The 15,365-nt window shown below is 44.4% G+C and overlaps 1 protein-coding gene across 2 annotated transcripts in view; it reads left to right on the top strand.

The window, feature by feature from the left end:
• The window catches only part of ZBTB44 (zinc finger and BTB domain containing 44), a 36,773-nt gene extending 22,955 nt beyond the window's left edge, over positions 1 to 13,818 (top strand). The window contains exons 4-6 of one of the 2 annotated variants that reach the window (XM_082297040.1): positions 2,356 to 2,519; positions 6,314 to 6,614; positions 7,956 to 13,818. In XM_082297040.1, coding sequence (XP_082153166.1) covers positions 2,356 to 2,519; positions 6,314 to 6,614; positions 7,956 to 8,238 — 748 coding nt within the window. In that variant the 3' untranslated portion in view covers positions 8,239 to 13,818. The remainder of the gene's footprint in view (positions 1 to 2,355; positions 2,520 to 6,313; positions 6,615 to 7,955) is intronic. The other variant, XM_082297041.1, reaches the window with a different exon arrangement.
• Positions 13,819 to 15,365: the final 1,547 nt, after the last annotated feature.

Genomic DNA, 15,365 nt, shown 5'->3' with positions numbered 1-15,365 from the left:
CAGCCCCAAAAGCAGCAAACTGAAAACAAGGACCTAGCCCTGACTTCACCAGACCTCGCTACTGCAAGCCACAGAACAGGCAGAGCAGCTTTAAATCTCTTCTCCCAAACTTTCTGCCTGTAGCTTCTTACCAAGGGGCTGTGTGGCACTTGCTGTAAATATTTAGGAGGCTTTTGCCAAGCTGAGCTGAGTGATGTTTTAAGGGAATCCCTTAAAAGGGAAGGCTGGCAGAAAAAACCAAACTAAACCGTGTCTGTTTGGTCAAAGAGACCTCGTAGTTCTGTTAGAGCCAAGTGAGGTACCCCCACATGGCATACAGGGGTGCACACAACTGCTTGGACTTCTAGTTCTTAGTTATTCCCTCTCTAAGCACAATTTTCCAAACTGGTTTTTGCAGGGGTTTGTAAGACGAGTGGGTTTGAGGAAGAAGTGTGAACCTTTGGAAGTTATTCCAGAAACTGTGTCAAGAGAAGCTCCCTATAGAGCTAATAACCAAGAGCTGCCTTTCATAGCTCATAAAATCTTTCCCGTCATTTCCATCTAAAATCTGTCCCACTGTAGGATTAAAAAGGGAAAATAACTGCTTAGATAAGACTTTTTGGATGACATGGAAGATTTTACCTATCTGCTAACAAACCTGAGTATAAAAATAACACCCAGCACTTAAGGGTTGAATTAATAGTAGGAGCACATGTTGCAGTAGAACTAATCCAGGCTTTTGCACCTATAATTCTGAAGTCAAGTGGCAGACATATTTTCAGCAGTGGATTATTTCAGAAATTTCCTATAAAGCTGCAGAGCTTCAGCACAAACTGCATCGAAAACTCAAAACATAAAAAATTCTTTAAACACACTGAAAATTCCCACTGAAAGATCTCTTCCATGCAGAGAAGGAAAGAATATTTACCTCCATGCCATGTGAGATCAGAAATCCTTATGGGTTTTACAGACTGAGTGATATTCAACTCCTACAGGAAACTCTTTAATCTTGTGTGTATCAAGAGATACCTTGTGCTCTCTCTCCTGATAAATTTTACAACTGGAACTTTTGCTGCTGAGAATTCTGCACTCAGAATTCAGATACCCCTTGTCTTCACAGTTGTAGTGACATCCTTTTCTGGAGTAAAAACAGTGTAAGTGTTGATTTTAAAGAGATGATCCTAATTCTTCCCCTCCTGTGCTGATCTGCTCTGTGGATTTTTGTACGATGTCTAGGAAGATTATTTGTGCAAAGTCCCCAAATCCAGCATAACCCTGAAGCCAGCCCTCTGGGCTTGTGGAAGCAGAGCAGCAGAAGGATTTCCTCAGTTAGGAAAACTTTCTGACTGTGAGGAGGCATCATTGTATCTTTTCTCAGGACATTTCAGACATTACAATTTGGTAGAGCTAAAGTTGCAATGTGCTGGCCATGGAATGAATAGTCAGGGTCAGAGCAGTTCCCTGCTGCCAGTGATGTGTGATCTTTCAGCGGGCTGTGAGCAAGCTGAAATGACTATTTCACCAAAAACTATAGATCTTAATGCTCAGGGAAGGGAAACCCCAGGTAAGTACAAATCCTGTTGTTCCCATGTTTGTACCAGAAGATTTGTTCTTATTTCACTGTGCCCTTTAGCCAGTTCCTTGCCTGAGGACTTGGATTAGAGCGCTGTAGTTCCCTTAAACAGTTTGCAGCCAGAGGCTGTGAAGGAGCAATTAGTCAGTTTTAAATAAATTACTTTGAAAGTTAAATTGTTCCTTATTGCAGTCTGTGTGCTGTTTTTTAAACATAGCGCTGGAGCTGTGCTCATGGAGTTCTTTAGATCAGAAAAAGAGCAAGTATTGATTCATTAGATTAATATTTTAAACTTAGAAATATGCAGTTATAGATACTAGTATTTGTTCAGGGAGCTTGGATTGAGATGAAAAATTAATTTGCTTTAATTTCATTTGTAAATATCACTGAAGCTGCAAAATACTCCTTTGCTTTTCATTTGCTCAGCTCTTTAAACTCTTGCTCAGGGACTGTTTAGTGATTGCAAGTCATCGATATGCTGGAGAAAATGCCCACGCCTGGAAAATAATGTTCAGTTTGCAGTTGTGCTGAGGCCTGTTGCCCAAAGAAACAGGAGTCCAAGCTTATTCCCTGGGTTTGTTCAGATAGGCAGAGTCAGTGACTGTAAGACTTCAGGTGCAGATCAGACATGTCGCTACAGACCCAGAGATTTCCAGAATAAATGGAGATTCCAGCAGAATTGTGACGTGCCACTCTCTCTCTTCTTCTCTCACAAAAGTGCTCAAGGGTCAGATTTTCACGGACGAGGCTTCTTCAGTCATTTCTCTGGCTTGTTTGTAAAACAGTGCCTTTTTTCTTTGTAGTCTGGAGAACGCTCAGTATCCCTACCAACTCTACATTGCTCCTTCCACCAGCAGCACAGAGAGGCCCAGCCCAAACGGTCCCGACAGACCCTTTCAGTGTCCCACGTGCGGGGTCCGCTTCACTCGCATTCAGAACCTAAAACAACACATGCTTATCCACTCAGGTAAGAAACACCACTGCTCCCCAGAATTCCTGATCCACAGCCTCGCTGTGCAGCAATTGGAATAATGCAGGTTTTTTACTCACCTGCCAAGTGCTTGAGAGCTGATTTAGAAAGACTGGGTAGAGGTTTTTCTCACTGAATGCTTGTTTTGCTCCCTGGAGTCTGACTGATAGTTTATGCTCATGGATGATTAGCATTTGTATGGACTGAAAAAACCTGATTGCCTGGAACTCATCAGGATAAGTCATTTTCCTGAAAAAGATCTGAGATGAAATAAAGTATACTTGGCCCTTTTATGACACTAAAGAAGTAGATTGAAATTCTTCCTCTGCCATGTTGTAATTCTTTGCTGTGTTTTAGAGGAGACTTGCAACCATAAGAAAGTATTATCTGTCTGTATCCTTGCACTGAAGAATGTTGTATGCCTTTGGATCTCAGAATTTTTGGAGGGATTGCAGGACAACTGAGTTGGTTTGATAATCAATTTTGCTCCTGCAGATAGCACAAGCAGCCAGAGGTTTGTGTGAACGCCTCCTCTGGGCCTTGATCCCCAAATTAATTTTGATTTCTAACCAAGCATGAACTCCCTAATGTCTTTGCTATTGGTTTTTTCAAGACTTGTCAGCATTATCTGGCAATAGCATTGACATTTGAGGGAATAAAGGGAATATTGAAGGGTTATTGCACTTGGGCACTAAGCCTCATGTTTTAGCATCTCCTGGTTTGAGTCTGACTCTTACCTGCACACAGAGCCTGTACCATTCTGGGACAGAGCACAAGGTCTATTTTTTTCACTGTCAGCAATTATTTGTCAAATTCTTTCAAGCAAAATAATAATATGTGTTTAATACTTTAAAAAGCAAATTCTGTGGGCATATCAGGTGTGAAATGGTCCCAAGCCCGTTGTTAAAATCTGACAGCAAAGCATCCCTGGCCAACCTGTCAGCTGGCAACCCCTCGGTAAAGTTGGGAGAGATTTGAATAGCTGGTTTAGAATAATTACCACGCAAAAAAACTCTCAAAGCCTGTAAATGTTGAAAGTGTTTTCACGTGAGCAAAATGGCTAGACATTTCCCTCAAACTACCAGAGGAAATAGATGCCCTCGGGCAGTAGGAAAGCATGAAAAGTTTGAGCTCCACCAGACCATATTCCAGTTTATTAACTTGTTTTCAAATGCTTAACAGGGCATTTCAGTGTAACCTTAACTACAGCTTTCTCTGTCTAAAAGCCCTCAATTAAAAGTTCACCTCCTGCTTTGAAAGTAAGGAAAGCAGAGTGAAAGACTGGGGGAATTAACAGCCAGGGCTGATGCACATTCAGCCTTTTGAAAAAATCTTTTCTATTCCTTGACAGCCCTATTATGAATAGAGCTCTATATTCCAGATTCTTAGCCTCATGTTTGGATTTTCCCACTTCCTGGAGTTCAGACTTTTTATTAAATCAGAAGGTTTTGGTGACTCAGACTTTTATGTTGTAATAGTTCTGTTGGTGTCATTACACACTCAGCCACTGCAACATGTTACAGAGCTCATATGGTTTTGGGTAAGAAATGAAAAATGAGCTAGGAACTGAATTTCTGAATTAATACAAGAAAAAAATGAGAGGCATGAAGCTAAACTGTCTGAGAGAGCTGTCTGTCATGCAAAGTTGCCAAAAATTCTTGTATCGTGTATTGGTTTTGCTTGGCCTGGTTTTTGGTAGTGGGGGGGCACAGAGGTGGCCCTTTGAGAACCTCCTGGAAGTTTCCACCATGTCCAGCAGACCCAATCTCTGATGGCTCTGAAGATGGACATGCTGCTGGCCAAACCTGGGCCAATGAGAGAGGCTGGTAATGGCTCTGCGACGACGTATTTAAGAAGAAATTCAAAACAAAGTCACAAGGTTTTGCTTCTAGTCAAAGGGGAGGAGGTCAGAACACGTGAGGGAAAACAACAGGGAGACACCAAGGGCGGTGGAGAAGGAGGGGCAGGAGGTGCTCCAGGAGCCAGAGCCGAGATTCCTCTGCAGGCCATGGTGAGACCATGGGGGAGCAGCTGTGCCCCTGCAGCCCTGGGGATCCATGGGGGATGCAGAGATCCACCCGCAGCCCTGGGGATCCATAGGGGGATGCAGAGATCCACCCACAGTCCCTGGGGATCCACGGGGGATGCAGAGATCCACCCGCAGCCCTGGGGATCCATAGGGGGATGCAGAGATCCACCCGCAGCCCCTGGGGATCCATAGGGGGATGCAGAGATCCACCCGCAGCCCCTGGGGATCCATAGGGGGATGCAGAGATCCACCCGCAGCCCCTGGGGATCCCCGGGGGATGCAGAGATCCACCCGCAGCCCTGGGGATCCCCGGGGGATGCAGAGATCCACCCGCAGCCCCTGGGGATCCCCGGGGGATGCAGAGATCCACCCGCAGCCCTGGGGATCCCCGGGGGATGCAGAGATCCACCCGCAGCCCTGGGGATCCATAGGGGGATGCAGAGATCCACCCGCAGCCCCTGGGGATCCATAGGGGGATGCAGAGATCCACCCGCAGCCCTGGGGATCCCCGGGGGATGCAGAGATCCACCCACAGCCCTGGGGATCCCCGGGGGATGCAGAGATCCACCCGCAGCCCTGGGGGAGGTGCCCACGCCGGAGCGGGCGGATGCCTGCAGGCGGCTGGGATCCAGGGGCAGAGCCGCTGCAGAGGGGCCCTGCTCCCAGGCTGGAGCAGCCTGGCCTTGGAGCACTGCACCCCGTGGAAGAGAGAGCCACACTGCAGCAGTTTTGGGGGGCTGTGTGCCCGTGGGAGGGGCTCAGGCTGCAGCAGGGGCGGTGTGGCTGCTGCTCCTGAGAGTGGGCCCAAGTCGGAGAGGTTCGCGGAGAACTGTCTCCCATGGGAGGGACCCCATGGCCTCACAGGGGAAGGACTCCTGTCTTGGAGCAGTAGAAGAAAATCATGATGATGGACTGACCAAACCCCCCATGCCCTGTGCTGTCTCTGGGAAGGAGGGAGGGGCGGGGGGGAAAAGGTTTTTAGGGCTTATTTTATTTCTCATTGTTCTCCTCTGATTCTGTTAGCAATAAATTCACTTTATAACTTTAAGTTAAGCCTGTTTTGCCCTTGGAGTGTTTCTCCTGGTTCTTATCTCAACTAATGAAGCCTGCGTTAATTTTTTTCCCTCTCTCCTCTGCCCAGCTGTGGCAGGGGAGGATGAGCAAGTGACTCTCGTGGGTGCCTGGCATCGGGCCAGTGTCAAACCACGACATGTAGCAAGGTTCCCACGCAATATAAAGGCTCCCACTGCTCCCTTTTATCACCATTCCTGCTGCATTACAGGGGCATCCGTGTGCACACAGTCCCCCTGCCAGAACACTTCTCTGAGGCCAAAGGCAGCCAGAAAAAAACATTGCAATTAAGGGTAGGCTGATAATTGCATTGTTGGGAACCAGTCTGGCACAAGAATCTCCCGAGATCAAAGGAGTTCAAAGGCATTGGAGATGACTGCAGCATCAGGTCCTTGTTGCCTGTGCCTCGGGATCTTAACCATGCTTTAATCCATGGGGGCTTGTGTTCAGCTCAAACCGTGGGGAAGGAGCCTCGGGACAGGTCACAGCGCTGAGATTTGCTGGAGGTTGTTACTGAGGGAGTGCAGCTCCGCTCTAATTGTTTTAAAGTTAACCAGAGAACCTCTTCCTCAAACAGGGCTTTGCTGTGACCAGCTACAGCTGCTGTCCCTGGGCTGTAGCACTCGGGGAGGATTTTGCTCACGGCTCGTGGTTACAAAAGGTGAACGTGTTTGCGCTCTCTCTTCCACAGGCATTAAACCATTTCAGTGTGACCGCTGTGGGAAAAAGTTCACCCGAGCTTACTCGCTCAAGATGCATCGCCTGAAGCACGAAGGTAAACGCTGTTTCCGGTGCCAGATATGTAGTGCCACTTTCACTTCCTTCGGGGAATATAAACACCACATGCGCGTTTCCCGGCACATTATCCGCAAGCCTCGGATTTACGAGTGCAAAACATGTGGCGCCATGTTCACCAACTCTGGAAATTTAATCGTTCACCTGAGGAGCTTGAACCATGAAGCGTCAGAGCTAGCAAACTACTTCCAGAGCAGGTGAGGTGCACAGCAAAAACCTAACAGGGAAACTTGCTTTTTTTTTTTTGCCTTTTTTTCTTCTTTTTTTTTTTTTTCTTAGATCATCATTTCCTGCTTTCAGGGCAGCCTGCTGTGCCTCTCATCAGGCTGCCAGCTAATTCCAGTCAGATTGATTCCTGCTCCGCTCTCTGTTGTATCTGATCTGTCTTACAGCACGGGAGCTATATAGGAAGCCACTGAAGAATTCAGTGATATGCAGAGGCTGGTTCTGGGTTACTTAATTTCTCTTTTCAGTAGTATCTATGGCCAAGCTAATGGTGGGAAGCCATAGTGTTCTATACTACAGTATCTGTGATTTGATATTGATTTGCTGTTCAAAAATCTTGTACGTAGCCTGTTCACTTTCATAGGGCACAGACTTCCTACTTCTTTTAAGTGCTTGCTTAACACTGTGGAAAGATTGCATGACTCCAAACCTTCTCCTTTTTCCTTCTCTAGATAACATTACTAAATGATTCGACTAATAGGTTTGGAAATAGTAAGGGCCACTTGGACATTTTTTATCAGGGCACAAAAGACTTGGCATATCTCACAATTCCTTCAGTCTGATTTGACAAACACGAGGTTTAGCAGAGCTGACTGTGAGTTTGGGTTGGAGCAGTGAATGCTGCTGTCATTTAAGGATTTCTTTTAACTGACACATTGCCAGGTGGAACCAAAGCATACAAACGTGCATATATGTGATAGATGTATATACTTGTCTCAAGTACAAACTTCATGTCTGGTGCTGAAAACTTGCAAAGAAATTTATTTTCATTATGTCCTCATGCTCTGAAAATACAACTGGAGCATTTGATAGGTTTTCTTTGGATCCACTCAGCCCTCAGCTGTTAGGAGTACATAGCAGAAGGGTTGTCCAGAAAGGATTAAAAGGAAGTCCTGCTGCTGCTCTGGGGGATATTGTACCTCAGACATGGGAAGGGCCACATTTTGCCAGTGCTAAACTCATTTTTTGTCTCTATTTTTAAAGCTTGAGTGCTCCCTTTTTTTCAATGAGGTTTTCAGTGCCAAATGTGTTCCAGACATTAACTTTCATTCTCATCAAGGTGATACAATCTAATAATAAGAAGTTGCTGTGTAGGAAATACAGATGTGAAATAGATGCCATTGAATAAATTCTCTGCGTGGAAATGAGAACCAGGTTATGGTGCTTAGTGGAGTGTGTCACTGCCACAGTCTTGGGCAATGTGAAATGAGTACCTTTGTTCTCTGTGCAATGCAGTGTGTAGTTTGTGTGATGTAGCTGATACCATGGTGTGAGAAATGACATTTTTCTTCTGTCCTTTACCCCTCTTCTAGTGACTTCCTAGTACCGGACTACTTAAACCAGGAACAAGAGGAGACCCTCGGGCAGTATGAGCTAGGGGAGCATGGCTTTGAAAACAACTCTTCTGTCCAAATGCCTGTCATTTCACAGGTGTCGTCAACTCAGAATTGTGAAAGCACTTTCCCCTTGGGGTCTCTGGGTGGGTTGGCAGAGAAGGAAGAAGATGTGCCAGAGCAGCCAAAGACTAACGCCACTGCTGAGGGAGCCGCAGGTGACCCTCCGAAACCGGAGCTGTCATCTATTACTATCGAATAATTCATGGTTTGGTTTAATTTTTGTTCTTTGGGAAGTGCCTGTGTTTGGTCCTGTACATTTTAATTTAATTTTTGTAAACAAAAAGTGGGGATATTTTCCCCTTATTACTTTGTAAGCTACGCTTTAAACTGAAAACTGCGACAGATGTTACATTATTTTTCATGACTGAATGATCACTTCTGTGAAAATATTTAAGACTGATTGCACAAAAAAAGATCGTGTCAGAACATCATGGAAGCTGTGATATACTTCTAAAGAAGAACAACTGATTCAGATCACTTTAACTATTCCTTCTTCCACAGTTAGAGCAGCTCATTAAGTTTCTCTTGCTTCTGCAGGCCCTCTGGTTAAGGGAAAGAAATCAGAGGAAACCTTTTTCAATGATAAACAAAAGGATGCATTAGAGATCATGATTGAACAGTTGTGACTAGTTTTCAGTGGATACTTTAATCTTCTGCATAAAGAAGTGACACTTCTTATATGTGCCTGCTGTTTTTCAAAGCACTTACTGTGCCCCTGTGCTTGGAAATGGTGAGTGGTTTTGAAAGGAACAGTCACACACTTCTTCAAAACACATGATCCCTGTCCATCCCAGATGAATGCCAGGTATTCCTACTTCTTCTATTCCAGTCCTTTTAGAAACTGCTTGATCAAATAGCCTAAACAGATCTGCCCAGCTAAGGTTAGACATGGAAAGTCTAAAGGTGCACCAGGAATTGGGAATGATGGAAAAGTGTATAGCCATGCAAGCCTGACAAATACCTGCTGACTGGATCTGTCTGTAGATGGGGAACCACAAAGGAAAATGAAGGTTTTCCTAAACTGAAATTCTTAAACCATGGCCAGATTATGTTCATGGGAGGGACTTGCATTACAGCAGGTCAGGTGGGGGGCTGGTATTTGTGAAAATTAAGACCGTGCTAGAAAATTTGCAGAGAACTATCTCCCATGGTAAGGATCCCACGGCACAGCAGAAGAAAGAAACTCTTTTCCCTAAGTACTGAAGAAAGATTTCTAGGAAATGAAAGACTGACCAAAAACCCCATGTTTTGTCTCCTTGCGTGGTCGGTGGGAAAGAAGGAGGGGCTGGGAAGAAAGTAAGTCATTTTAGTTCATGGGGTTTAGTCTTTTAAGGATAAGCTATTCTAGTTTGGAAGCAGTGGTTCTCTTTATCTCTGGAAGCAATGGTCTTCCCTCTCTGTTCGAGTTCCTCACTAGGGTACAGCTTTCCAGCATCCACTCGCTCAGGCGTGGGCACTTTTCCTCACGGGCTGCGAGTGGATCTCTGCATCCCCCCATGCACTTTATGAATTACAGGGAAACAATTTGTTGTACCATAGTCCTCACCACGGCTTGCAGAGGAATCTCAGCTCCAACGCTCAAAGCACTTCTTCCCCCTCCCTCTTTTCACCGACCTCGGTGCTGCCATGTTGGGTCTCTTCATGTGTCTTTTCCTTTTCTCTGACTCGGGAGAGGCTTGGTGTCCGTAGTTTCATTTGTTCTCAAGTTCTGTCAGTTGAAAAGTTTTTATAGAGTTCTACAACACCGAGAGGGTGATGCTGTCCGGGCTCTGCACTGGGGAGCTGCTCGCCATGCCCCTCGCCACTGGCCACGTGGTCCCTGCCAGCACCGCACGAGCCACAGCGGCCGCCGGCTCCGCAGCGCCTCGGCCGCGTGGGCGCTCACGGCACTGGCATGGGTGGCACAGCCCCGGCTGCCACGCCAGGAAAGGGCCTGGCCACTGCACCAGGAGGGGCCCTGGCAGCTCCCTTGGTGGGGAGGATGAAAGAGTTTCCCACACTTTTTTCTTTCTTAAATATGTCAGCACAGAGGCGTTTCCAACTGCTCTGATGGAGCTAGCAACCTGCCCATCGTCAGAGCCTGCCACAACTGGCTCTGTGCCAGGCACGGTAGAAGCTTCGAGCAGCTTCTCCTGCCCACTAAAAAAGTAGACTGCTTTTAAACTAACACAAACCTAAATTAGGAAGTATATTAGGAGATTTGTGATTTTTCTTACAGCTTCTGAAGTTAACTCAGTGTTTGGTGCCAAATGCCCATGGCCTACAGATGATGTGCTGAGTGAGTAGGTACTGCTTGATCTCAGTATTCCAAAGGCATGATATATTCCCTTAGTTTTGAGTCTTGTTTTTTGTAAATTGTTGTTTTCTGATCAGATTTGTTTTATGCAAACATGAGGGGGAAATGAAACCAATAGAGAAAGGTTGCTCCTGAAGAAACAGAAGACACAAAAGTCGTATTATATTGCACATCAATTTGTATTCAGTCAGCCTAGGCAGCTCTGATACTCCCTGGGTCTGAGTTCTTTCTATTAATAGCCAGCTTTTGTAAGGAAAAGAGTTTATTGACCTTTGGAAAGAGTTTAAAGTGTTTCAGTGACTTAAGCAACTTTTCTTTTTTTAGGTAAAACCCACATATTTTAGTTAAATAGAGTGAAAACAGTTGGGATTTAAGTACTTTCCAAGTTGCTGGAATGAGGTTTCTCCACCAGATCCAAAGGGTGTTTTAGAAACATGCTGCAAAGTTCTGTGCTGCAATTCAGATTTGTATATCTACCTTTGTGAGGCTTCTTAAAAGGGCTTGAAGGAGAAATGATTTTTCTGGGCTGCTGTACTGTGAAATAGCCCAGTGCCTGTTGATGAGCTGAATTTAAAGACCATTTCTCTTCCACTTCTGATTTCTCCAACTGAGAAGCCAGTGAGACAAGACAATGCCTTTTGCTGAGCTTTATCCTGAATTAGAGGGCTACAACACTGAACTCAAAGACAGTATTTTCTTTTTTTCCTGACGTGTTATGCAGGTAAATAAGAGTCCTTTGTGATTCGTGTTCTGAAAAGTGCTTCACCCACAACCACGGTTCCTGACTGCAGAGATGTAATAATCAAAGGTGGTCAGGCATAGGGTGGTGGACATAATTTGATCATTAGAATCTGATCATTGTCATCCCTTAAGTATTTTCCTAAAGAGTTCATCTCTGAGAAAGTGCAAATACTCAATAGACATACCTGGATATTGGATTTTTAAGACTTAAAATTTTGAATCGGAAGGCAAATTGCTTTCAGAATACCAAAGAGAAGGGGGAAAGTTACAAAGACTTTATAGCTCTGATCTGTTCTTCCTTGAAAAGAAGTAAAGATCATTAACACCAAGGTACAAGACAAAGCCTGGGGTTCATTATTCATTGCATTGTGCGTTACACATTATCTTTCCAACCTCCTGATCTCTGGGTAACATCTTAATTTAGTTCTCACTTTTCAATCTGGTTCAACTGGAGGAACAATAGAGTTCTTGGAGGATTTTGGTTGGTTGGTTGGTCTAGGGTTGAGTTTACTTGTTAATTTTCCTGTCTGTAATTGTTTCTCGTTAATATCTCTTTTCTCCATAGAAATTAATATAGTTTAAATGCAAATACCATTTTATTTCTCCTCTCCAACTTGTTGGAAATGTTCAGTTCTTTGAAATGCTGGTGTTCTTCACAAGAGAAATGTAAAAACACAGGCATCTTAAAACAATTTATGTTGTTAATGTGCTTGGATTCCAAATAAAGCAAGAGAGATAAATAGAAAAAACTTGCCTTAAACTACACTTGGGATTAAACCTAAAACAAAAATTTCTTTCAGTACATTAGTAGAGGGTTTTGAATTCTGGAATGCATTTTCTCATTTCTTCTCCCCGCCCCCCCCCAATCCATTTTTTAGTATGCATTTCTATTTCTGCTTGACAAGAGTCCAGGTTGATCTGGTTCAGCCCTCATGCTCAAAGCAGAGTCAGCCACAAGTGGTGTTTCCCACAGCTGGAGTTCAGTTGTCAGGCTCGCAGAGACCACGGTCAAGTCTCTCATACTGAGAGATCAGTAGACTCGGTTATTGAAAAAGGTTCTGGGTTCACAAGGATTCTGAGTCTAAAAGGTGTGAATTTAAACTTTTTAAAAAAGTAATAGCTGCCAATGCAGTCAAGTATATTTTATAAGACTATGATCCCTATATGTCCCCTGCGGGATGAAATTTTATTGTTTTTAAGCTAGGGTTTAAAGTTTTTATATGAGGGCTTCAGTCGCTTCTTGGTTGCTGGTTCCACCCTGCAGCCCAGGGTGTGGGAGCGCTGAGATGAGTGCTGGTCTCTCTCTGAGAGAAACCAGGAAGCATTTTATATGCAAATCCAACGGGAGCTTTGTGCACCCTGCAGGGATGAGAGAATTCAGATGGAGGAGCACCTGCTGCTCCTACATCCATTGCAACTTCCACACCATCAGAATATGGAAAATAGCTAATTTTCATTCAGGCCGGTTACGTTCGAGTTTTGCTCACAAGGTGAAATCCAGTTTTGGAGGGTTCTCATCTCCAACTCTAGACATAATAAATCCCATAGCATCGTGATGGCAGGTAAGAGGGTTCAAGGCCAGACAGTACCTCAGCCACATCAGAGGTACATGGTAAATAGAGTGGGTTCCAAGTGTTGAGGAAATGTACCATAAAAGAAACAAATGTGAATTTTTTTAGTGCAACAGTACTTCCTGCTCCGGGTTTTTGTTCACTCCGTGTGTGCTAGCGCAGTAACTCCGTGTCCCACAGGTCTCAGCTACAAATCTGATTGCACTAAAAAAAAAGTGGAATCTGGTGCTGCCAGCCTGTGTGGCAACTGTACCTACAGTCTTCCTGAGGGTTGCTGAAGTCACCAGAAGAGTGATTTTGTTTCACCATTCATTTAGCTGATGCATGCTTTTGATATTCTGACCTGTAACCCTGGCTACACCGAGTCCTTGGACAGCTTCCTTGCTCTGTTCCTGCAGTGCCTTCACTCGAGGTGCTGCCCTATGGTGAAACCCCGAAGAGGGAAAAGCGGAAGCTGGAGGAAAAAAATGTGAATTAAATTATTGTTGGGCTTCTTTGTGCATTTTTGTAACAGTGAAACCCCCTTAACTGTGCCAGTCTCCAGTCACCAGCCGTATATCCAGTCATCATCTCATCCCCAGTACAGCTTCTCTTGTTGATGCTGGCCACAGCTAGATTACTTGGCATGTTTATTGACCTAACAGAATTGGTTTTGGGGTTTGGTTTTGTTTTTTAATGTATACGATGTTTAAATACACTTCACATTTTATATAATACTATCTGGCTATTAGTATTTTTCAGGAACCATAGTTCTTGGTGGCTATATATATTTTTGTGACTTTTTTTGTAAACTAAGTGCCGTTTCAACGTTACAATCATTTTTAGAGTTATTGTAATCAATGTGAATATCATGTTTTTTCAAATCTGTTCTGAGCCTGTAGTGTTTGCTTTGTGATCATACGTGTAATGTATATATTCTGTATAGTTACATTGTATTGAAATACTAGCTTGTTTGATATAAGAAAAGTATGTATTGGGTACCTTTTTGCTAGCCTGGTTGTTTAATCTTTAAAAAAAAATGTTCCAAAATACAAAAAAAAAAAAAAAAAGTCTCCAAACTGGTCCCATTATAGGTCAAAATTAAGGGGGGAGAAAAAACTAGTTTTGAGTGTCTTTGGATAGAAACATGAAGCTAAGATTTTTCATTAAAATATTAATGTTTTATGGAGTATATCTTTGCTTTGTGTCGTTATTGAACTCTGCCACAGTTTGTGTTGCAGTACAACTGAGTAACTTGGACCTTCAGTAAGAAGGTGCAGCTCTGTCCCTTGAGCTACAGTCTCTTATACCTTCTGCTTATAATGAGTCCCAAAATAGCTGATATGAGGAGAACTCACTGGTGCTAAAGCTGTCACTGGGAGAAAGGTAGTTTAAAACAAAATTAACATTAATAAATGGTTACATGAGTGAAGAGTATTAAGAATAAAGTACACATTTTTGTTTCATTTTCTGTTGCATGTTATGTTGCCTTCTGTTCATGTTCTCTTTAGACCTCATTCTGCAAATGTGGTGGGGCCAACTTCCCATGGGGTGATGTTGATGGAAAGCCGAGGGGGAGCGTAATCAAATTAGCCAGAGCAGAAGATGTGTACAGAGGACAGCAGACAGTCCCTGTAGTGGCAGCTGTGAGCTTCAAAACAGTCGTGAAACAGCCCAGAGTCATGGGACCTCAAATCCATCTCTGCTGTTTCTACAGCTCTTGCAATTAAAATCATTTTCCTCTTACAGACCCACCTGTCTGAGTAAGCTGGAGTCCCAGCTGGATCAGCACATAACTTAGGGAAATGGGAGGTTTGTACCTGCTTGGCTGAAGTGGTGACTCTGCCCTGTACCAGCTGAATAACAAGCAGGCTGGAGTGATCAATACCCCAGCTGCCAGACTGCGTTCAGGGTCTGACACAGGAGTGAGAAGCAAAATGGAAAAGCTCTCCCTGGTGCAGAGTAGTTGGCCATGATGGACCTTGGGTAGGGGTTGAGAGTTTCTTAATCCCAAGTTCTCATTTTCCTGAGGACCATGCGTAGGGACAAGTGTCTTAACCAAGAGCATAATTGGAAGAGGGAGTTTATCTGGTCAGGGCTCTGGAGAGGATGCAGTGTGAGAGATAAAGGTCTCCCATAAAAGCAAAAATTTTGGCTCTTTGAAGCCAGCCTCCATTTGGAGTCTGCAGTGATGCTCAGCCGAGTGTCCCAAAGTGGCTGACTGTAAATGCACACAGCACCCCAGAGCTGAGCAGGGCAGACCTTGAATGGATGGCGAGGCCTGGGCTGGTGACTGGAGCAGGTTTTTCCAAAGCACGACCTTAGGTTTAGTGTGAAACATCTTTTAGCCATCCTTAACAAAGCAAGGGCACGCTATTGAAGCTTTCTGTGTGGCTTCCTTAGAGCTTTAAGTATTTTATTCCTGACGGTAATGAAGGACTGTTTCTTTTGCATAGAGGAGAGCATCTGAGCTGGGACCAAACTCAGCTACCGAGAATGTGGCAGAGCAGGGATGAGAGTTCTCCCAGGGCTGATTGCACCATTCCTACCTGGGTGATATCCCCAGGAAAATGAAGCTGCTGAGAGAAACCTGGCTTGGATTATGCATGAAGTGCTTTCCACAAGCTGCATCTCCAGAGTACTAAGGTAACATTGCCACTGTAAGAGCCGAGATTGCTGTGAGACCCAGGGCAAGTGTGTCCATGGTAGAGCCTTCCTTACAGCCCAGAGCTTTGGGGT

The sequence above is a fragment of the Coloeus monedula genome (assembly GCF_965178545.1).
Source record: "Coloeus monedula genome assembly, chromosome: 25".
NCBI classification, from domain to species: Eukaryota; Metazoa; Chordata; class Aves; order Passeriformes; family Corvidae; genus Coloeus; species Coloeus monedula.
This window is presented reverse-complemented; position numbering and strand designations above follow the sequence as displayed.